Source organism: Phaseolus vulgaris, chromosome 3 (genome assembly GCF_000499845.2).
Source record: "Phaseolus vulgaris cultivar G19833 chromosome 3, P. vulgaris v2.0, whole genome shotgun sequence".
NCBI lineage: Eukaryota > Viridiplantae > Streptophyta > Magnoliopsida > Fabales > Fabaceae > Phaseolus > Phaseolus vulgaris.
In genome coordinates, this window is record NC_023757.2 from 38233065 (window position 1) to 38254561 (window position 21497).

Consider the following 21497-nt stretch of genomic DNA (forward strand, 5'->3'; position numbering starts at 1 on the left):
TTGGAGTGATGAATGAAATAGATCCGTAATATTATATTTGGATTTTGCGATGTATATAGAAAATTGGTTAGTTTAGTTGGTTGTTTTGGTAAGGAAAGAGGAAAGAGGAAAGAGGATGGAGGAAGTGATGAAATGAAGAATGATTTTACAGCTATGCCTATGGTGGCTAGGTACTATCCCTTGAGGGACAAGTAAAGCTAGAGTTGTAAACAAAGGAGGGTACTCTGTGCCTAGTAACGGTAGGTTCAGTTATAAATGAGTACCTAATTTCTGTTTTCTAGATGCATCAAATTTAATTGAACTGAATTATTTTGACCATTAATTGAATCAAAGGTAAAGTGCTTATAAATCACCTCCTTTTCCCTCTTACCTACACTCCCATTCATCTCTATTTGTTCAACCGTCGTGAAAGATGCAGAAATAGGAGTTCACTTGCAGCCCAAAACACCCTCTGCATCAACTTCATGCTGTTTTGGACTGAAGGGAGCTCCTTCTTCTTCACTTTTCTCTATCTACCTCATTCTCTTCCTATATTCAACTATTCAATTTCACCCATTTTCACTTTGCAAAGGTACAAACTAAGTATTTCATCATTCTCTCAATCTCCGTTTGCCTCTTTATATTATGGTCAAACTTATTTTTCTTTTCACATCTTCAATTTTTATTGAATATGCTTGAACATGAGTAGCATAACCAAGGCTATTAAATTATCTGTCCATTGAACTGTTTCTCCATTCTACGGTACCCCAATTGCTTTATTTTTAAATACAGAGAGCGTGCTCTAGTTGCTAAGCACTCTCCACTAGATCTTCGTGAATTTTTAATTTGAGAAATTCTACCTTACCTTGAGAAAAAAGGAACTTTCTCTTCGTCCTTTAGTGTATCCAAATTCATTCAATTATTGAAAAAAATATAGTAATGTATCACTTCTTTGTCTTGCCAAGAAAATTCTTGCTGTTCAAGAACCACACCAGTTGTTATTTCAAGAAATTCAACGCATTTCTTCATCCACCTTTTTTTCCTTAAAATATACACATCATGTGCAGTGGCCTTCTCTATGATACTTTCCCAAAATCATAGTTTATTTCTCTCTGCAAACATGGGGCTGAGAAGCTAAGGCCTCCATTGAGACAAATCACCACACCAGACTCCAAGGGTAAATGTTGCAATTTTGTCGATATTTCAAATTTTTATTAAATTGAAAAATATTTTTAAAATAATTTAGTGGTTGTTAAAAGCATATTTAATTTGATTTGATCCTTCTGAAACTTAATTTAAAGATTTGGTCTACATTTATTCCTTAACTTAGTTTACAACAGATTTAATAAACACTTAGTATAAATGAAAGTGTTTTATCATACTCTTCTCTTCCATGTTTTCTTCTTCCTTTTTCATCTTTTTAGATTTGGTCAAAATTCATTCTTAAACTCGGTTTTCAATAGATTTAAAAAAAAAAACTTATTATAAATGAAAGAGTTTTATCATACTAATGTTTCTTCTTCCTTATGTGAGTTTCTAATTAAGCTTCATTACTACAAGAATTGGTAGATATGTTGTCGCAAATTATTATTGAAAATCATATTTTATATCTAACTTGCTCGTTTTGTAAGTAAACTTTATACATTTATTTTTTGCGAGTTTCTGACTTAAATTAAGGTAAAAACGTATAAATTTTGTTAGTTTTATTAAAAACTTGTTAGTTATGCTGCCCAAATTATTATGGGAACAACATGTATATCCTAAAAACATTGTTTGGAAAATTCCTTGAAGAATATGAATGAATTTATACGTTCAATTCTTGAATCTGGAACTCGGGCATTATGCGTACAATTTTATCACGGAGTTCACAATCTATCAGAAATTGTGATCTTAGACAGCTAGGAGTATGGGTAATCAATTCATACGCAGGTCAGACAAGTGAAGGTAGGTGATGGCGTTGCTGGTACTACAACAGCTCGATAAACGAGAAAAACGTTGAAGAAAGGTTTTTATGATGATGAAGAAAATTTGATTACTATTGCTAACATACAACATAATTTACAAGTGATAATAGTGTAGAATAACTGATGAGGATTGAGAGCAGGCATGTCATTGCAGCTTGTGTTGTGACTACATTGGGATCATTTGTTGAATCTGGCGCTGCCGGTTTTGAATATTGCAATTGAAGCGTGAGCATGACCATACTTTGTCCTCTGATAAAGGCACCACAGGGATATTGTCACAGTTGCAGATTTCAATCATCATGCCATCTGGGTCATGGAAGAATAGCTGATCAACGTAGATTCCGCTTTCCTCTACTCTGCTCTTCACGTACTCTATCTCCATTTGCTTCAGTCTTTTCTCCACAGCTGCTATACTTTCACACTGCAACAATGCACAATTCGTTCGTTAAGTATTAAGACGTACACATGTATTATAATGACTATGCATTTAAGGTGAAATGGCACAGAGAGAGAAAAATACTTGGAAAGAAATGTGGTTGTCCTTAGGATTAATGGGAGTAGTTTTGGGCATGCCTCGTGGGTCTTCTGATTGGAGAAGGTGTATTCCGATGCCATAATTGAATAACCTACCAGGATCAATACAAACAAAAAGCCAATTATTATTCAACTTCTATGCAAAACAATAAGGGCTTCTTTTTGTTTTACTTGCTTTTGCTTTGATTAAGAGCATACTGAATTAACCAAAAATTTTGTCAAAATAGTTTTGAATGGTGGAAACATATCTCCTCAAGTCTATGAAATTTTGTAATGATATATGGCAACAGCAATAGAAATGATTAATCTTACCATGCACCGTTGAAGTCTAACGAGCTAGGTCTTTGAATAGGAGAAAATCCGAGAACGTTTACGTAAAACTCAACGGACTTCTCCAGTGATGCACACACAATAGAGATATGATTCAATGACTTGAGTTGCAAAGGATTCGACATTATTCCTTCTGTCCCTTTTGGGTTCTACCAATGAGAACAAGAATTAAGAAGAAACGAAATGAGAAACTGGTTCTGAGAGGTATATGGCGGTGCGAAAATTAGTTTCAAGCGTATCAAAGAATATTGTTGATAAGATAGGGAAAAGCGAGGTGGGGCAATGTTATGCGTGCTTCTATTTATAGTTCCTGGTTGAGGATAGACAAATATTTATTTTCCTGCATGTTTTAGAAGTTTCATGTTGGAATTTGGATTGGATTCGAACGACGATTTCGTTACACGTAGATTTCTTGTTGATGAATCAGGTCTGGACAACAAGTAACACTTATCTTGTTTACCGACACGTAAGTTTGTGTGTGTCTTAGTGACCTAGTCTATTGCTTTTAGCAGCGGACAAAAATTTGTCATGCTACAACTACGGATAAGCATGAAGAAACATGCACAATTCAAACGCAGATAACCGTCAATATAAAACAACTGAAAGTTTCTATTACTTCAAAATTATTACTTTTATCATTTTAATTCATGATTTAAAAAATTAAAATATTTTTATTAAAATTTAATTAAATCTTAGTTTATACTCAAAAGTCAAAATACCACGGTCGAATTATAATCTCATGTAAATAAAATAATAATAATAATAATAATAATAGGAAGAAGAAGAAGAAGAATTGAAAATTATTATATTGTATATTTGTATTGAATTTCGAAAATAATTCATTTAAATATAAAATTTAATTATTTTAAAAAGGTTTGTACTGTAATTATGCACTATTCACAAAACCTGAAAATTGCAATTATATAGATTTATAGCATATATGTAATTTGGAACTGTATATATTATAACACTCAATTCCAACTGCTAAGAATGTATTCTATTCACACTTTATAATATAGATGGACACAACAAAACAAAGTGCAGTTGCAGGGAAGGTTCTAAAAGCCTTTGTTCACTTGATACCCGTAAGCAAACTTAGATTCTTAGGTTGGGCTCTACTATGAACAGGATCTGCAGCCCCATCCATTTTCTTGCTGTTAATGATTAAGCGACACTCCTTCCCCGATGGAGAAGCATAAGGAAATATTTAACATCCACCTTTACCATTCACATACCATTTGGCATGTTCTATGAAAAACTTGTTAAAACCAAATGATAATAGCACATCGTGATGATAAAAACGTCTTGGACAACAGAGTAGTTTTAAGTATTGATGTAAACCACACTTTGAATGACAACTTCAAGTGTGGTTTGTTAAAAAAAACTCATTAGTCATTTAAAGCAATCATAATCACATGGTTAATTAAGATAAATGTGCATATTATTAAGAAAATCTTACCAACGTGATAATTCGAGCAATGTCCTCCAAATATTGGATCTTTATCCTTAGTGTTTGATCATAATGTTGTAATTTTGCATATTAATATTAAATTGAATTCATTGAACGGTAAGTGTTATAATTTTCGTTATAAGTGGTGAAAAATATCTATAATATTAATAAAGATGACTTTTCCTTTTTTTACACAAATTGATACCGTTTAGTAACCATTTTCTTAAACTAAAATAACTCTCTTTAAAATAAAAAATTATATTTATTTTTTAATTAGATAATTTTATTAATATCATTTTTACAAAACTATATATATTAAATATATATATATATATATATTTAAATTATAAAAAAAAATTGTATCTTTTAATCTAATAAAAATATGAAAACACATTCGCCTTACCCATGTTTTTTTGGCTAATCTATAACAATGGAGATTTTTCTATTAACTATTTTTTTATATCATTACTTTCCAATTTTATCGATATGAGATGTTACACTTGAGTCTATATAAAGAGTTTTAAAGAAAAAGAAGAAGAAAACAAAACATTGAAAATACAGGCAGTAAAGAAAGTCATGGAGATCGTGAAAGAAACTGCAACTAACAATGGTTCCTCTGCAAGTTTGGGTTGGAGAAAACCAAAGTCACTCTTCATGATAAGGTTAATCCTTATGCATTTATGAACATCTTTAATCAACCACAGTTTATTTTTAATAGTGAACACATGAGTGTACATGATGAAAAGGAAAAGAATATGGCTATCCAGAAAAAACAAGAGAAGATAAAATATGATGAGATGGAAAATGCTGTCACTAAGCAATATGTCGTTGTTAGGCAGACCCACGGGCCGAGATTGACACAACTCCGCCATGTCTGACGTCATATCCCCAAATATTGGACATGAGCTTGATATTGGACCTAATAATGCATGTTCATTTATCATGACCTGAACTTGGACATGGGAACTTCCACCAATGGAAGTTATCATTGTCGTGGATACAACTACCCAAACTAACATTGGAGGAGAAAGTGCTCATACGAATGTGTCTACTTTAAGTTGAATAACAATAATTGGTAAAAATTTGAATGTTGATGTCTTTGTACTTAGTTAAGGATATTTTATGTTTAGATTATATAGTTTTGGATGTTGTAAGTATTGTATTATTTCACTATTAAAATTGTTTATTAATTTTACGTTGTATACTTTTTGTGTTTTGTGTGTATCTTTTAATTTATAACCATTTTGGTTATGAGGCCAATAACCATTTTAGTTATAAGACCAATTTTGCAGTTGTCAAGAACCGCTTTTTTTAAAATTTTATGGCAAAAAATCAATAAATAAAATATTATTCAATTTATTGAGTTATTTTATCGCTATATCGTACATAAATAACTATCTGCTTCTTTTTCTTTTTACCTTTTGGAAGTTAATTTATTTAATTACTTTATCTCCTGATTAGAATTTAATAAGTATACGAAAAGTTGTATTATCAATTGATTAGAAATTTTCTCTGACATAACTCTTTTTAAGAAAATAATTATTATACATTATATAAAAAATTAATACTCAAAAATATAAATAATTTATATGTATTATTTACTTTCATGATTGCATGAATCAAATTAAACTCCTTTATTAAATATGTGCAGAGCGTAAACATCGAATTAGTTATGGTTGAAAATTCATGAATAAGAAAAATATAATATGATTAATTTAATATTATTTAATTTGATTAAATTTTATATTTACTTCAAATGAATTATGATCGAATAATCAATTTTTATATTTGATTCAGATTTTTTTCCAAATCAAATTGATTTTATTGATAGTGTTATATATGATTTTTAAAGTAATTATTATAAAATTAGGCACTTTAATCGTGTTAATATATGAATTTGTAATTTATTTTAATAAATACATACATGATAATGATAACAATAAAAAATTAAATATATAATAATTATAAATTATCGATTTTATAACTTTATATAATAAATTATTATAATATATAAATAGATTATAGAGTTAAATTTTCCTGAATAATTATAATTGTTATATGATAAATTTAATTATGATTAAGTTATTATTATATATAACTATTATGTTAATTATGTTTTAATCACAATACAGCACTTAGATAATGTATAGATAATGTATGAATTTTACGTATTTTTTCATATGTATTTGTATTTATTAAAATAAATTATAAATTTATACATTTAATATAAATAAATGTACAAATAATGATAATTTTTTTATTTAAATTTTAATATTAAACATAAATATAAATAAATAATAAAAATAAAAAAATCAAATACACCAGTACGAAAGAGTGTGTATTTTTGCTAGTATAGATAATGAGGATATTCATAATGTTAGAAGCACATTCTTTGACATCTTTAGAAATTTTTAAACGATATTTGTAATAAAAATTATCGGGAGAATAAAATACGCTTAAAGAAATGGTCAACAAACTTATTCAAGTGTGTATTTACAATATTTATTGGAAGACAAAAGAATCATACTAGCATGATGATAAATTACATGAGTTGAAACATTAATCAATTCCTAACAAATCATAGGGAACCTGCTGTATAAAGAGATGGAAGTGAGTTGCTCACATTATTCAAATCTATATCAACATCAAGTTATATTGTAAGGATTTGGATCACATATTTTTTTAGGTTCAATTATTTTAAATCTTCAAAATTTAGGGGTAATTTTAACTTAGTTCTCAATTTAATTTTTCTTATAAAAAGTATGATTTTAACTCCTAAACATTAATTTGGAAGGATTATAGTCAATTTTAAACCTTAAACTGCATTATGTATTATCTTAAATCCTAAAAATCTTATTTTAGTTTAGAGATTAAAATCATTTTTTTCAATTTTGAAAGACTATTTCTTAAAGTTGAAGACACAAAAATCAAAATTATTCGGATTTCAGACATTAAAAATATAATTTTACTCTTTTTTTTTCACGCAAGAAAATATAGAACTGAGAAATATGCGACAAAAGAATTAGTGATTGACACAGGAAATTTCAGAAGAAAAAAAAAGTCAGAGAACGTCAACTAGTTTTCAGTTTTTTTTTTCGCGAAGTATACCTACAATTTATTTACTTAAAAAGGGTAAAAAAAAGTACAAATTTAAGTGATCTTTCATTTATTAACATTGTATTTGTTAATATTATTATTATAGAAATTTTAATGTAAGTATATCTATTTTAAATTAACATCAGCATTGAAATAATGTTAGTTTACGTAGAAATTAAAGTTTTAATATATAAGTAGATCTCAGATAGTAGTAGTACCTAGGACATGTATTTATGAGAACTCTATCACTGGGTCCATTTTAAGCAATTTGGGAATCATTGAGAACCTCAAAAACCTTATGTTGTGAGCAATTGTCAATGATTGACGTGTCCAAAAACTCGTTAACTAAAAACATTCTCAAAACTTTCATAAACTTGACATCACTAGATTTTAGGAAGATTCCATGAAAACAAGGCAAATGTCAACAACTAAGACACGCAGAACTGAAGGATGATCAAATCACAAATTACCTTCCAAAACCTTAGGAATCTAGTGTTGCTATTCCCATGGCATAACAAGTTTCAGGGTTACATTTGTCAAAACCCAGATATTATAAATTTGTCTTAAGATGGTTTAATATGTTCCACTTCCAAAGAATTATTCTAACTCAAGAATCCCAACAACATATATCACTCCTTTCCAACAAGGGAAGAATTTTTTTTTAAACTTTTCTTATTTGATTCAATTTTTAAAGGATGAAGGAATAAGGAAAACAAAATTTCCCCTCATCCAATTTTGTTGCTCCCATCAAATATGGGAAGGGAAGAGAGGTGATATAAAACAATCTGAGATAACAAAATAATTATATATTTTGAAACATAAAATTATTAGATATAAAAGTTAAGTGATTTTGAAAATCTGTCCCTTCCATTATGAATTATAAGAAAAGGGTTACCTTCTTCATTCTGTCATCAGACAATTTTGAAAAAAATTATTTGTCGTCTGGTAAAGTTTCTTCCCTCCATTCAATTCAACCAAAAACATTATAAGAAAAAGAATACCTCTTAGATTAGAAATTCTCCTTGCTTATTTGATTTTAAACCACCGATTTCAATATTATTGTCTGCATCTTCTAATAGAAAGTCTCAATAATTTGAATTTTTTTGTAATCGTGAAATTAATAATTTTCTAGTATTATTTGAAGCAAATATTTATTTATTGAAAATTTTCATTTTTGGGAATACATTCTAACTTCATCCTGAAAAAACTTAAAAAAAAGTGAATGTTGTACAAGTGTGTTTTGAAGATATTTCTGGAAAATAAAATAAAATGAGAGTTCATTAATAGAAATCTACAATCAAGCATCCTAAAATATATCAAATATAAACTCTTAACTCCAAATTTGCTGAGAATCTGTTCATATGATACCATATTGACGAGATATGGAGTAATTAACACTATTCTTTTCAGAAAAGAGAAATAGAGTTTGATCTTGTTGTCATCAAGCTTCCACGTGTTTTTGTTATGTTTAATAAAAGATTGAGCATGAAATGTTTTTGAAATGAAAAAGAGTTGGAGGAAGATTCCAAAGGTTCCTGAATAAATAGACACACGAAACGAATCTCCCTTACTTACATCAACAAATCCTTATTATTTTTATGGAGGAACTTGGAAGAGTACCGTAACTCTGATACCTTTGTCTTCTTTGTCTTTCCTATTTCCTATTTCCTAATTCTTACTCTATCAGGAGAAAAAACGCACACGCATGTGCGCGCGCCCACCCCCAACAACTGCCAAACCCTCCTTCCTTCCATTCATCTCTGCAACCCAATCGCAGATTCAGCTTTTGGGTAGCTCCAATCAAATCAAGATCGTGTCTTTCTTCGGGATTCAGTGTTAAGGCCGTCCTGCGTCAACTGGGTTTCTGCCAATAATTTTCAGTTACTCCTCTTCGGTTCTGTTAGATTATTCAATTCCCAATTCGCTGTTTCCCCCTTTTTTTATTATTGTTGGGTGAGATTTCGTTGTTGGGTCGGGGTTTCGAGGTTGGCGATGGTCATTGTTGGACGTCCTTTCCTTCCACCGGTGTGATCATTCATAGGTTGAGATTTTTATATGCGACGATGATTTCTATGCCCCGGTTGCTGTGGTTGCTGTTGTATTTTGTGAATTTGTAGGTCATGAATTTCGTCTAAAAGGGATTGCTTGGTGGCCCGTAATTGGGATTTGGGAAGTGCACGATAGATCATTGGAAAATTCTTGAAGTGATTAAATTAGATTAGGGGTGTTTTATTTGTTAATTTTGTGGAAAATTGTATTTTATATTGCATAATGGGTGGTTGGTCTTGCGAATAGACAGGTCAGGATCTAGGTAGGTTGTGGTGGTTTGTATTGGAACTTGTTAGGAGGTGGTGTTTGTGTAATTTATTTTCAATGTCTGGTGGAACACCGCGAGGGGGTGGTGGACTTATGAGGCAGAGGCATAGCCAGGGGTATGCAAGTAGTGGTGATGACCTAGAGGATGATGCATGTTCGAGGCACCGTCCCTTTTTGGCCCCTAGTCCTCCACCTAAGACGTGGATTGAGATGCTGGAAAATTTTCTCTGGCTTGCTTCTGCTGCTTTTATTCTATACTTTGGCGATCAACAATCCAATATGATACATCTTTTGTGCCACGACAATCGAATTAGAAGGTAACGACATTCAAATTGCAGTCTTATATGCATATTGGTTTGAACTATAGTCATCAACTGCCACTGGTATTTCGATTATCTCATAGTTCATTGTTTCTAAGCGGCTAGTGTATGCATTATTCATGGAAAATTATTTTATCAACCATGATATCAACAAATAGTTGCAAATTCTTGACTTATTTAAACCTCATGGTTTGGGACTTATGGTTGTTCAGGAACATGTTGAATATATGAATTATATGGGGTTGAGTATATATAGTTCTGCCTAACTCGTAAACTTTTGGCCTACCTATCATTAGTTGAAGTGCTTCTTGATCTTGACTACTATCATCAAGTTGAGAACATTATGAGCCATGAACCATTGATGAGGACCAAACTGAAGATATTGGTCTGTACACTGTGATTTGTTACTTAATTTCTGTGGCAATGCTTAGGCCAAAATGTGTCATTGGGATAATTGTGAAATTGTACATTTTAGAAGGTGTAGACTGTAGAAATGATAGGGAAAGCAAAATTTATTTTAGTAGCATATGCTCTTCATTTATAGAATAAAAAACAGGTTAGCCTTTTCTTCTATTTCTTGGATGGAGGAGAGGGGATGATATTTATGTGCATTTTTGACTTGGAGAAACTCTGGGATATGGTTTCTTTTCAATTAGGATACTCAAGTCTTGATTGCATTGTTATTCTCTAACTTTGACTTTCAAACAACCTTTTGATTGTTGTCCCTAATTAATTCGAAGCAAAGATTAAATCATCAATCCTGAACATAAAAATAGTCCGTACTTTGTAACCCATAGCACAATTCTATAATATGATGTGACTCTCTAAATCTTATCGATTCCCAGGCCATTGGCATGCATATATCTACCATGGATATATTAAGCTAAACAATATCCTAATGGATATTTGAATATGAAATGATCTTTATTATACTATTTCATTGGATCTACCTGCCCTCGAGTTATAAAAAAGAAAACATATCTTGGTGATGCATTAACATGAGTGTGGTTGTATATGTTTAAAAGATGTATAAATTTGAAATAATGAAAGGAATCTAAAAATTTACTAGTTGTGTTTCTCTGATAGATTAAATTCTACTACTTTGTATCATTATCATAATTTTCGCAATCTTCATTTTATTGCAGACTGCCTTTGTATCTTGGGATGATAGGTGTTGGTTTGAATACAATAATTTTCATTTATACAACTTTCTTGGCCTGGAGTGCTCGAAGGTTTGATGAAAAATGGGGATTAAAAAAATGGGAAATAACAACCTTATCTGTGTTGCCATTCGCCACAGTATTTGGAATAATCTCCTTTTGCTTGTAAGGCACTGCCAGATCTTCCATGTTATATCTCAATTGTATTTTATGTTAAGGCGTTTCCTTATTTTATTGACTCTATCGCTTGCTTCTCTAGGTTTTCCTTTGCTTTGTGGCCAATATGGAGTTTCTTGACACTTCCTCTTCTGGTATATCGACAGTTCTGTTTTTCATTTTTCTTTTAATGTTTTTGCTCCTATTTATATATATTCTTGTTTTATATACTGCCAAAAGGTAAAATGTGCTAATCACCTCATTGCCCTATGCTCTGCAGTTTACACTATTTATGGCATGCATGGTAGTAATCCCTTACCTCATTTTTGGGACACTGCGGCCTCAATACTATGATGAACTCCGTACAGATTAAGCCCTCATGATTCAAGCGAGGAATAGTACTGACTTAAATGATAAGAGTTTCTAACACATGTCAATGAGTGATTGGTTGCTATGTGGTTTGAAGTTTGTATCCAAGTAGCATGATGTATTACACGTTATGCTTTCCTAAACCAGTGCTAACAGTGAGCTAATATTCTTTTTCATCCTTACTATTTCATTAGGTTAGGGTGATGGTAATGCGGCTGGTCTTAGTTGCTACAGGTAGAGAGATATAGGACTTATGGGTAAAGAGTTCAGTTCTAACAGTTGCTTACCTTCAGTTTATGATATCATAGCAGCATTTTTACACCTTTTCTCGTTGGCAGAAAAGTTCATATATGCTCTCAAAAGTTTTAAAGCTTGTCCATGTTGCTCATAAAAGCACGATTGTCTTAAAATTTTTCTTAAAGGTAACATTGTCATCTTACCAATTTATTGTGAGTAGCTTTAACATCTTGTTAATGAAGAAGTACCATATTTGATTGATCTAGGCACATGATAATATCACGTTAAGTTGGGAATATCCTAATGCTGTCCTCCCATAGATGTAAAAATGAAAATCATTGGCCATTTTCTTAGAAAAGAATGTTTTATGTACATAGGTTACTTTATTCTTTCCTAGGAGGGATTACTTTATATGGTTGTTGGTGTGACTAAATGAAGTTATGGATTTAGGGGATTTATTTTCATAGTTTACGTATACTTTCTGACATTTATGTAATACATATTTGGTAGACCAAAGTAAACTAATTTTATAAAATTAGTTCAATTTTGTTGCTTGTAAAATTGAATCGAATCAAACTATGCACACACTGTTAGACATTGGTACTAAGATTTTTTTATTCTTTTACATTTTCTCTTTTGAAATAGAAGTTTCTTTGTTTGCCCGCTTCCTTATTTTTTGCTTTTTACTTGTTTTTTAGAATTTTTTTGAAAATTATATGTAGTTTAACCTTCTCTTAGTCAAGAATAAGTAAGCAAATATTACGGGACGTGTTTTTGTACGATTTCAGGCCTCTTTGGATTGATTATGTCATTAAATTGGTTTCGACACTGCCAGTTTTTGCAATTTCACGCTGAAGTAAATGGCATTCCCAGCAACTAAATAAATAAAAACAGTTGATGGATATGAGGCGTTTACTAAAGCTGAATATACGAATTAGTTGACCCAAAGGAATTTCCCTTCAACAGGAAGGGGAAATCCAATTTTCCATATATTTTTTACATTTAACGGTATATTTTATCACTTTTTTCACATATTTTATCATTAAGTTTTTAGTTTTGGCACGTTTTATCACTTTTTTTGTTCTGCCCGTTTTACTACCATATTTTTCAATTGCTATAAGTTTGTCCGTTATGTTAGTAAGAAAGCCACGATGTTGTGAAAAATAAAATCATAAAAGATGCCATTTTATAGAAATAAATTAGATACTTAACATGGTTGAGAATAATACGTCTTTGTTGTCACGTGTATTATTTGATCTTCCATATATGGTTCTTAATATTCGATTGTCGATATTTGGTCAACAAAAAGAATATCTGTAAAAGGTCCTTCAACTCAAATTAGTACTAGGTATTCGATAATGAATATATTAAATGTTATTTTAATTACATTTTCCCGAACCGCATTTGAGTACTATTTGACATTGTGTTCTAGAGATATTTGACGTATTAGACATTATGTTCTAGAGATATTTGACGTATTTGACAATGTGTTCTAGAGTCATTCAGCGTACCTGGTACTCTCGGTAATATACATTATAGTTAAAATGTGTGAAAATTTAAGATTATAATGGTAAAATATATGAAAATAAATTAATTGATAAAATTCATAAAAGAATAATAATTGAGTGGGGAAAATGTTCAAATGAAACTTCTTGTAACTTGGTTATCTTGTGAAGAACATAGATTAGATTTTGATGGGAGAAGAGTGCCTTCTTACAAATCCCAACTTATTTCAATGTCAAAGTCTTCTTATTAGAAGAAACTTGGGAGGAAGAATTATTATACGCTGTTTTACTCTTTCTTAAGAAGTTCTTTCTTATTAATCCATTACCAGTACACCACTTTTGTTGTACTATAACAAGAAATAAATAAACTTGTTACAATCAATTATGTATGGCTGGTGATTTACAACATCGTCCACATGTGTGTGTGCGCGCGCGCATTATTTTAAAAATTACTATCTCAAAAACAATATATATTATAGTTTTATATTAGTTGACTGTAAAAATATTCCAGTACAAAAATATTAATCTTAATGGTTAATCAAAATTGTTTTTTATTTGAAATTAGTCTCAAATAAATCTTTATACCTTGGAATTTAATGGTTGAGGTTGAGCCACACAGAAATATGCATGGACTGTGCGCCTCCCACGACACAAGGACCTCAACATGTCTTGTCCCCGAGGTTGAGAATGATATCTCTACACATCAATTTCTCCTTCTTCAAAAAGGAAAAGTGGCTCCTTCATCCTTCTCATCCTTAGGGCTCAACACATTTTTGGGAATACCATTATTGATATAAACTGAATTCTCAAAGTTATTTAAATAAAAAATTGAAACTGTTTATGATAGGGAGGCACCCAAAAAGAATTCTGCTTTTTGCGAAATGGGATGAGAGCATTAGCTAAATATGATGGTGACTACCAAGTCTGCACCCTGCTTCGTTTTGTGACAAATCTCTGTATTTTGAGAAGGGAAATATAGATAGTAACGTTCTTGACAATGATAGGGTTGAATTGTGCAGCTTTTCAAAGGATGCACATGGCCTTGCGTTGGCCATCTTCTTGGATTTCTAACACCACTAGTAGGTTCAAATGAAACGGACAATATGTAATGTTTCTGATAGTGGTTACGTTTCCTTGATTGGACCCGCCATTGTTGAATGCAAAAAAGGTCATAATTTTTCAATTAACCAAGCTAAGCAATATCTTGTATGTGATATATTTGTTCTCATCATTCATTTGTAGAGCCATGGAGTTCAGTTCAGGTAAAGATCCATTGTGATTTTTAATTAATTACTCTCGTGTATTGTGCATCACACAACATCATGATGAAGAAATTGTTACCGAAAGTGGGGTTTAATCAATACCATATTCCATTAGCCGATCTGTCTTAAACTTTTGAGGAGTGTAGAAAGTTTTAGGCAGAAAGAAATAGAGTTGGGTGGGGCCATTTAAGTTACGTCATGTAATTGGAATTATTGCTTCAAATGGGAATATAAAAAGGACATTGTCTGCTTAATGGTCATGGAGGTTGAAAGATTATACTCCTAAGTTGCTAAAGCCTAAAAGAGCTCTAACATGTGATAGGAGTGTCCAGCTGGAAAGGTGTTTCATGGTAAGGACTTATATGAGGAATGAAATCCCACTGATGTGGAAAAGCATGGCTCACTCCAGAAACGTATCTTTGCAAATAAGATACTGTACTGCACTGCACTCATATCCCATTTGTTAGGACTCTGGACTAAAGAATTAGGCCGTAGTTAGAGTTGTAGCAGATTTTTGGAAAAACTTGCAAGCTAAAGGTAAAATACTTCAACAACCAAGGGCAATAGGAGGACTTCTAAATATTTTTAAAGTAAAATGAGAGTGTGATAACTCAAAGTTGTATACAATACTTACCGTTTAGAAATAAATATATATAGTAAAAAATAAATTTATAATTAAATAATATAAAAAATATTAAAATAATAATATTGGAAGTTGTAACGTGGTTGTATAAAAAAAATGAGATTGTATACCATTCTTCTATTTTTAAAGTGCATGCACCTTTTTCTTCAAGTTTATTGAATGAGCATGAGAGAGTGATAAGATAATGAAGATATAGCGCGTAACTTCATCTACAATGGCATTATATATTGGGGATTATATAAATTAAATAAAAAAGAGGACACCACAGTCCCCTTCTTATCCCCAGCGGTAGGACCTCTGCTAAACTTCTAATGAGTGAAACACAACATGCATGATCACAAACCACACTCATTAACTTAAAAGTATGAATGGTTAAATTCCATTCATAAGCATCTCTTAAAAAAATTCATTAATTTAAAAATACTTGAACCATATATGCTTTATTAGATTTTTATCCTCTCAGTTTAGGTGTTCTGATTATCCTTACAAAAACATTACTTGGTAATTTTGGAGTTAGTATGATTAACACCGATATCAACTTGTTACCGAACTAGCAATCTGCTTTATCTAGATGTGACAGTCAATTTTCTGATCAGTAAAATAGCAGAATATCTTCTACTTGCACTGTAATTAACTTATTTTTTTACATTGTGTAAAGATAGATTAAACACAGTTATTAACTAAAATGGAATTGAACTAATTATACGTATAGAAAAAGATAAATAAAACTGCAAAAGCGTGTGTAGCTAGACTAGTTATGATAATCCAATCAGAATCAGAATAATTTTGAGTGCAGGAAGGAGGAAAAAGGAGGAATGTAAGTAAGTAGTTGGTAACTCAGCGGTAAACCCTCTAGCATGGCCCGTTTCTAATCATATGCAAAGGATGATAGGACACCCACCACCTCCCAGCCAGCGGAACTACCAAATTACCCTTGGTAGAGTGGGAATAGTTACCATGATGCGTGTGTGATGATGATGCCGATGCAGTGCAGTGGGTCAAACAAACAAAACACACCCCCTGCAACATATCTTACACTACATTATTAAATATATAGTTGGTGGAGTGTTTTTCTTTTTTCTTTTTTTTCTGCAGAGGTGGGCCCATGTTATTTTGTTCTGAATCTTTGTCTGCCTTTGTTGTGTTTGCATATTTCAATCTTCAACTCAACAGTAACAAGGAGTAGTTGTGGTATTTGTATTGTATGGATTGTATTGTATTTGATTTGGAGTTTTGACTTTCCCATTCCCAAACCAAAATCCCCCTAGTCTCCAAAGAAACAAACAAACAAAACAAAAGCTATCTTCCAACCCAAGTTGTCAAATGTTCCTCTTTTCTCCAATTCTCCAATGGACAACCACCAAGGTGTCATCATTCCTTCTCTCCTGCTTTAATGGTTTTGCTTTGCTTCCTTTTCTCCAAAAAAAAAAATCTATTTCAATTTGCTCTCTCCCTCTAAAGTCTTACCTTCCCTTCTCTAGTTCTCTTGCTGAACACACTCTTATGCTTGGTAGGTTGTGCCGTTGAGGAGATGGGCCCTAAACTCCACTGAAGTTTGATGGTAAGAACCAAAGGGGTCTCTTTTCCTCTTTCAGTGCTTCCCCTTTGCCCCCAATTTCGCGCTGTCTCGCATTTAGGTTTTCCTCTCTTTAGACTCACCAGATAAGATTTAGGGCATTTGATTTGACTAGATTCTTGGCAATTTTCGATATGGAGCTTCTCGTATTCCACATGGGTCTCCTTGATCACCCTTTGTGATTGATTTGGTTCCTCCACACTTGCCTCGTTGTTGTGAGAGAACGTGCTTCAAGTTTTCTTCTGAAGTTTCAATTTTCTTGGAAGTTAAATTGAACTGGGAGGGAACTAGAAGGGGTTTATGGGACTGGATTCTCTCGAATTTCGTGTTGGGTGTGGAGTTTGAGGGATAAAGATCGATTTTTAGTGGTGCTGGTTGTAGAGTTATCTTTGTCGGAAGAGGTGAATTTGAAGCCCAGTAAGATGGACAGAGTTATTCAGCCTCCTTTGGTAATTGATTTATACGCTTTTTCTCATCCCGAATTTTTCTTTTCTTTTCTAGTTTATATGTCATTTTCATGTTTAGGTTATGAGGTAAATCAATACTAGGTTGGTTTGAGTTCCCATTTTTGTATGGTCATTTCTTTGGAAAGTATTGTAACTCTTGATATTTAGACCATCTGAGTTTGGTCTTTCTGTGTCCATGTTACTGATCTAATTGCTGATGTTTGCCTTGCCCTAATATGTTGTTTCAAAAAAGCTTTAAAAATGTTTGTCGAAAAGGAAGCTTCGAGAAAGACCTCTTTTTAGAGTGTTGTGGGGATGAAGGAAGACTTTTGGAATCGATGCTTGGAGATTCGGGTGGTTTGAAGGAGCTCTGCTCTTGTTGTGTTGCATGACATTACTTACTGAACATTTCTCCTTTTACCCTTCCATCTTCTATATGTTGCATTTTAACCTCTGCGAAATTTCTGTGTGTAATTTTCCTTGAAACGCTGAAATGTTGCTGCAGGCTTTTGGGTTATGAGAGATGAGAAACTCTTGTATTTAAATGCTGTAATACGGATATTTAGATAGGTATAATATTTTGTATAATCTCTCTGCTAGATTCTCAGTAATGTGACACCACTTGTGTTTTTTCCTAAATAGTTAAGCGTGTTGTACATTCAGAAATGTGGGGATTGTTGGATGCAAAACTAATGGATTAAATTGCTTTCTCTAACACGGGCCAAATATTTCTGAGGCTTGAGATTTGAAATTTCCCTGGACTTAATGAAGGTTTGATTACAGAAGACATTCAAATGCCTTGTCAAAATTGTGTCAACTCTTGCAGTTCAATATTCATCAAAATACCATAAAGCTTTAAATTATTTCTCATGATTTAGAAACTGGTGATTAGCTTATGTTTACATATGACTTTATCTGAGCCTGAAAGATTACTCTCACTGATTAATGTTTAAGTTATTACTCATTAGTAAACAAGGTGCTATCTCGGAGTATTATCCGTATTATGTGCTGAGAGACATCAATTTGTCATGTTTGATTTCATAACTTATCATACTACATAAATAAAAAGAAATATGATTTCATTTTAAATGTAGATAAACAATTTTTCTTTTTCCAATGTGTTTATGTAGGTCGATACAACTGCATGTCTATGCAGAGTAGATACAGGCCTAAAAACTGTTGCTGGAGCAAAGAGGTATGTCCCTGGAACAAAGCTCTGTCTTCGGCCTGACATTAAACCATCTATTCACCCAACTAGAAACAAGCCAGCACGTGGTGACAGAAGCCGCAATCAATCCCCACTACTTCCAGGACTCCCTGATGACCTAGCTATTGCTTGCCTAATTCGTGTCCCCCGCGTTGAACATCGGAAACTTCGGCTAGTCTGCAAAAGATGGTATCGTCTTTTGGTTGGTAACTTCTTTTACTCTCTCCGCAAGAGTCTCGGAATTGCAGAAGAGTGGATATACGTTATTAAGAGGGACAGAGACGCGAAAATCTCATGGCATGCCTTTGATCCTGTGTACCAACTGTGGCAGCCCCTTCCACCTGTTCCAAGGGAATATTCTGGAGCTCTTGGTTTTGGCTGTGCCGTTCTCAATGGCTGTCACCTGTACTTGTTTGGTGGGAAAGACCCACTAAAGGGATCCATGAGACGAGTCATATTTTATAGTGCTAGGACAAATAAATGGCACCGTGCCCCAGATATGCTTCGAAGGCGGCACTTCTTTGGCTCCTGTGTCATAAACAATTGCCTGTATGTAGCTGGTGGGGAGAATGAGGGTGTGCACCGATCCTTGAGATCAGCTGAAGTGTATGATCCCAACAAGAATAGGTGGTCATTTGTTTCCGATATGAGCACTGCAATGGTGCCTTTCATTGGAGTTGTCTATGATGGGAAGTGGTTCCTCAAGGGACTTGGTCCTCATCAGCAGGTTCTGAGTGAGGTCTACCAGCCGGAGAATGATAGCTGGTACCCGATTTATGATGGAATGGTTTCTGGCTGGAGGAACCCTAGCACTACCCTGAATGGAAAGCTCTATGCCTTGGACTGCAAGGATGGCTGCAAAGTTAGGGTTTATGATGAGGTAACTGATTCATGGAGCAAGCATATTGACAGTAAAATGCATTTGGGGAGCTCGCGGGCTTTGGAGGCTGCGGCTCTTGTTCCCCTGAATGGGAAACTCTGTATCATCCGGAATAATATGAGCATTTCTCTGGTTGATGTTTCAAAACTTGAAGATTTGAAAGGATCCTCCGCCGAACAGTTATGGGAAACTATTGCTGGGAAAGGACAGTTCAAGACATTGGTCACAAATCTGTGGTCTAGCCTTGCTGGGAGAAACCGACTCAAAAGTCACATAGTTCACTGTCAGGTTCTTCAAGCTTAGAGGTTGTATAGCTCTAAAAAATCACAATGAGCTTTGGTAATCAGTTAAAGTATCTCATCATGTGGAATATGTTCGTGAGAAGCTGGGTCAAATCTTGCCGGAACACCATGGTGCAGTCTATTATTTTGTTTCATCTCCAACCCTTGACATCATGCTCATCACAAGAGGTGGAACATAGATGAGATGTTTGACTAATCATAGAGTTACAGATATTGATACAAAGCTGTTACATTTTGAAAAATTGAGTAGGTTGCTTACCAGATCACATGGTTTATCATTAGCTTGTCTTTTGTGTTGCTGCAACCATTGTATGACTGGCGTGTTCGACGGGGAGATGAATAATGCTTAGAGTCAGTTTGTATTCTTAAGAAATTGAGGGTGAAAAATTCAAGAATTATTTTTAAATGTAATTTCATATAAAAACACATCTATGAATTTTTCACCCTCATTTTCTACAGTGACACCCAACTGACAAGCAACTCTTTGCATAACGTGTTTATATATGAGCAGAAGTGGAGTCAAGTTTACGGGTGAAAAGATTTTTGGGTTGCATCTAAGTTTTGTATTGTGATGAAACACTACTAGCCTTTTTCAATTAAAGTTTGCACTCCTGAGTGCAAACGTTTAGAATTGTCTTGTTTGGAAAAATTATTGTTAGGTAGTTTTTTAACATGATTTTTTGTTTAAAACTATAACCATGTTATAAAATGCAATCTAGACCTGAGATGTGGTGTATATTGTCAAAGTCAGAAACCTTTGTAGCAAGACCAAATGCTAGGAGCAAATATATCTCAGAAACTATCCCCATTGTAACGTCTCCATGATGGTATAATTTTTGTGCCCATGTTTTAGAGTACTGCTAATATAAACACAAAAGTTAAATGCAATTATTGCCCAAAAAATGAAATAACAATTCTGTGTACTTTTTTCGTCATCATTACGAACCTTGGCTTGTCTGTCAGGTTGGCTGTATCAGCATTAAAAAAGAAAAGAATAAAAAAAGTGGAAGAGCCTATAAACATAAATATAGAAGGGTGGAGAAAAAATAAAAGGTGGATACAGTGTTTTTAAAAATAGAAGTAATTAACCCTTTTTATTACAGCGTTCCTAAATAGTTTATAAAATTAGACATGTCAATTAGGTAACTCTGCTGTCAATGTCTACAAAAGTTTTAACACGTGAGTCGAGTTTTTCTAAAGGAAAGAGTCTAATTTAAAATGAGAGTTCCAAATAATAATTACTACAAAAATTAATACAAATGAAAAAAATAATATTTTGCTTGAAAAAATTACAATTTGTTTTAAATTATTATCATTGAAATTCTAGTTCAGCATAACTTAATTATGAATCTCAGAACAAAAATATTTATACAAGGAAAAAAAACATAAACATAAAAAGAAAAATAATAATATTAAATAAAGTTACGAAGTTAAATTAGTATAACCATTATAAACTAAAATGTATTTTATAGTTAATAAAGAAATTTTACATTTATTTCATTAAAAAATAAATGCATTTATATTTATTATATTTACTGTATCCTGGTCAAAATATGTTTTATTATATCAGAAAGTTGATATAACATAATACTAAATTAATTAAGGATGCAAATATGTTTTATCTAAATAAATTTATGATAATATCAATAAATAGGAAAGATAAATAGTTAATTGATATAAAATTACTATAGCATCTACAACAACAACAAAAATATTTAATTTTCAGTATTAACTAAGGGAAAATTCTTAACTCCTTTGTAAACCA

General features: G+C 32.4%; 3 protein-coding genes and 1 long non-coding RNA gene across 8 annotated transcripts; 3 read left to right on the plus strand and 1 right to left on the minus strand.

The window, feature by feature from the left end:
* Window positions 1-374: 374 nt before the first annotated feature.
* Window positions 375-2645, plus strand: LOC137807516 (uncharacterized). Its single transcript, XR_011080545.1, has 2 exons — window positions 375-571; window positions 1047-2645. It is a non-coding gene; the product is annotated as an uncharacterized lncRNA (long non-coding RNA).
* On the minus strand, window positions 1986-3085 carry LOC137807515 (glyoxylase I 4-like). Its single transcript, XM_068608196.1, has 3 exons — window positions 2790-3085; window positions 2464-2569; window positions 1986-2364 (listed from the first exon to the last, which is right to left on the minus strand). Exons 1-3 carry the CDS (start codon window positions 2930-2932, stop codon window positions 2110-2112), a joined length of 504 nt encoding a protein of 167 aa, XP_068464297.1. The 5' UTR covers window positions 2933-3085; the 3' UTR covers window positions 1986-2109.
* Window positions 3086-8700: 5615 nt separating this feature from the next.
* Window positions 8701-12021, plus strand: LOC137807517 (uncharacterized). The gene is made up of 4 exons (XM_068608197.1): window positions 8701-9986; window positions 11135-11314; window positions 11409-11460; window positions 11586-12021. The coding sequence occupies exons 1-4, from the start codon at window positions 9727-9729 to the stop codon at window positions 11676-11678; spliced, it is 585 nt and encodes a 194-aa protein (XP_068464298.1). The 5' UTR covers window positions 8701-9726; the 3' UTR covers window positions 11679-12021.
* Window positions 12022-16543: 4522 nt separating this feature from the next.
* LOC137807518 (F-box/kelch-repeat protein At1g55270-like) lies at window positions 16544-20381 on the plus strand. Of its 5 annotated transcripts, none has more exons than XM_068608199.1 (4): window positions 16544-16717; window positions 16836-16882; window positions 17013-17346; window positions 18474-20381. In XM_068608199.1, exons 3-4 carry the CDS (start codon window positions 17320-17322, stop codon window positions 19731-19733), a joined length of 1287 nt encoding a protein of 428 aa, XP_068464300.1. In that variant the 5' UTR covers window positions 16544-16717; window positions 16836-16882; window positions 17013-17319; the 3' UTR covers window positions 19734-20381. The 5 variants fall into 5 exon arrangements, with proteins under 5 accessions (XP_068464300.1, XP_068464302.1, XP_068464299.1 ...); XM_068608200.1 differs by having other exon boundaries at window positions 16571-16686; XM_068608201.1 differs by lacking the exon at window positions 17013-17346.
* Window positions 20382-21497: the final 1116 nt, after the last annotated feature.

Excerpts from the sequence above, each read along its gene's own strand:
- LOC137807515 (XM_068608196.1), bottom strand. The coding sequence starts at position 2,932 with ATGTCGAATCCTTTGCAACTCAAGTCATTGAATCATATCTCTATTGTG. Across the intron at positions 2,570-2,789 it reads TTAGACTTCAACGGTGCATG|GTTATTCAATTATGGCATCG; the intron begins GTAAGATTAATC and ends TGATCCTGGTAG. Across the intron at positions 2,365-2,463 it reads ACAACCACATTTCTTTCCAA|TGTGAAAGTATAGCAGCTGT; the intron begins GTATTTTTCTCT and ends GCATTGTTGCAG.
- LOC137807517 (XM_068608197.1), top strand. The coding sequence starts at position 9,727 with ATGTCTGGTGGAACACCGCGAGGGGGTGGTGGACTTATGAGGCAGAGG. Across the intron at positions 9,987-11,134 it reads CACGACAATCGAATTAGAAG|ACTGCCTTTGTATCTTGGGA; the intron begins GTAACGACATTC and ends ATTTTATTGCAG. Across the intron at positions 11,461-11,585 it reads TCTTGACACTTCCTCTTCTG|TTTACACTATTTATGGCATG; the intron begins GTATATCGACAG and ends TATGCTCTGCAG.
- LOC137807518 (XM_068608199.1), top strand. The coding sequence starts at position 17,320 with ATGGACAGAGTTATTCAGCCTCCTTTG. Across the intron at positions 17,347-18,473 it reads GAGTTATTCAGCCTCCTTTG|GTCGATACAACTGCATGTCT; the intron begins GTAATTGATTTA and ends GTGTTTATGTAG.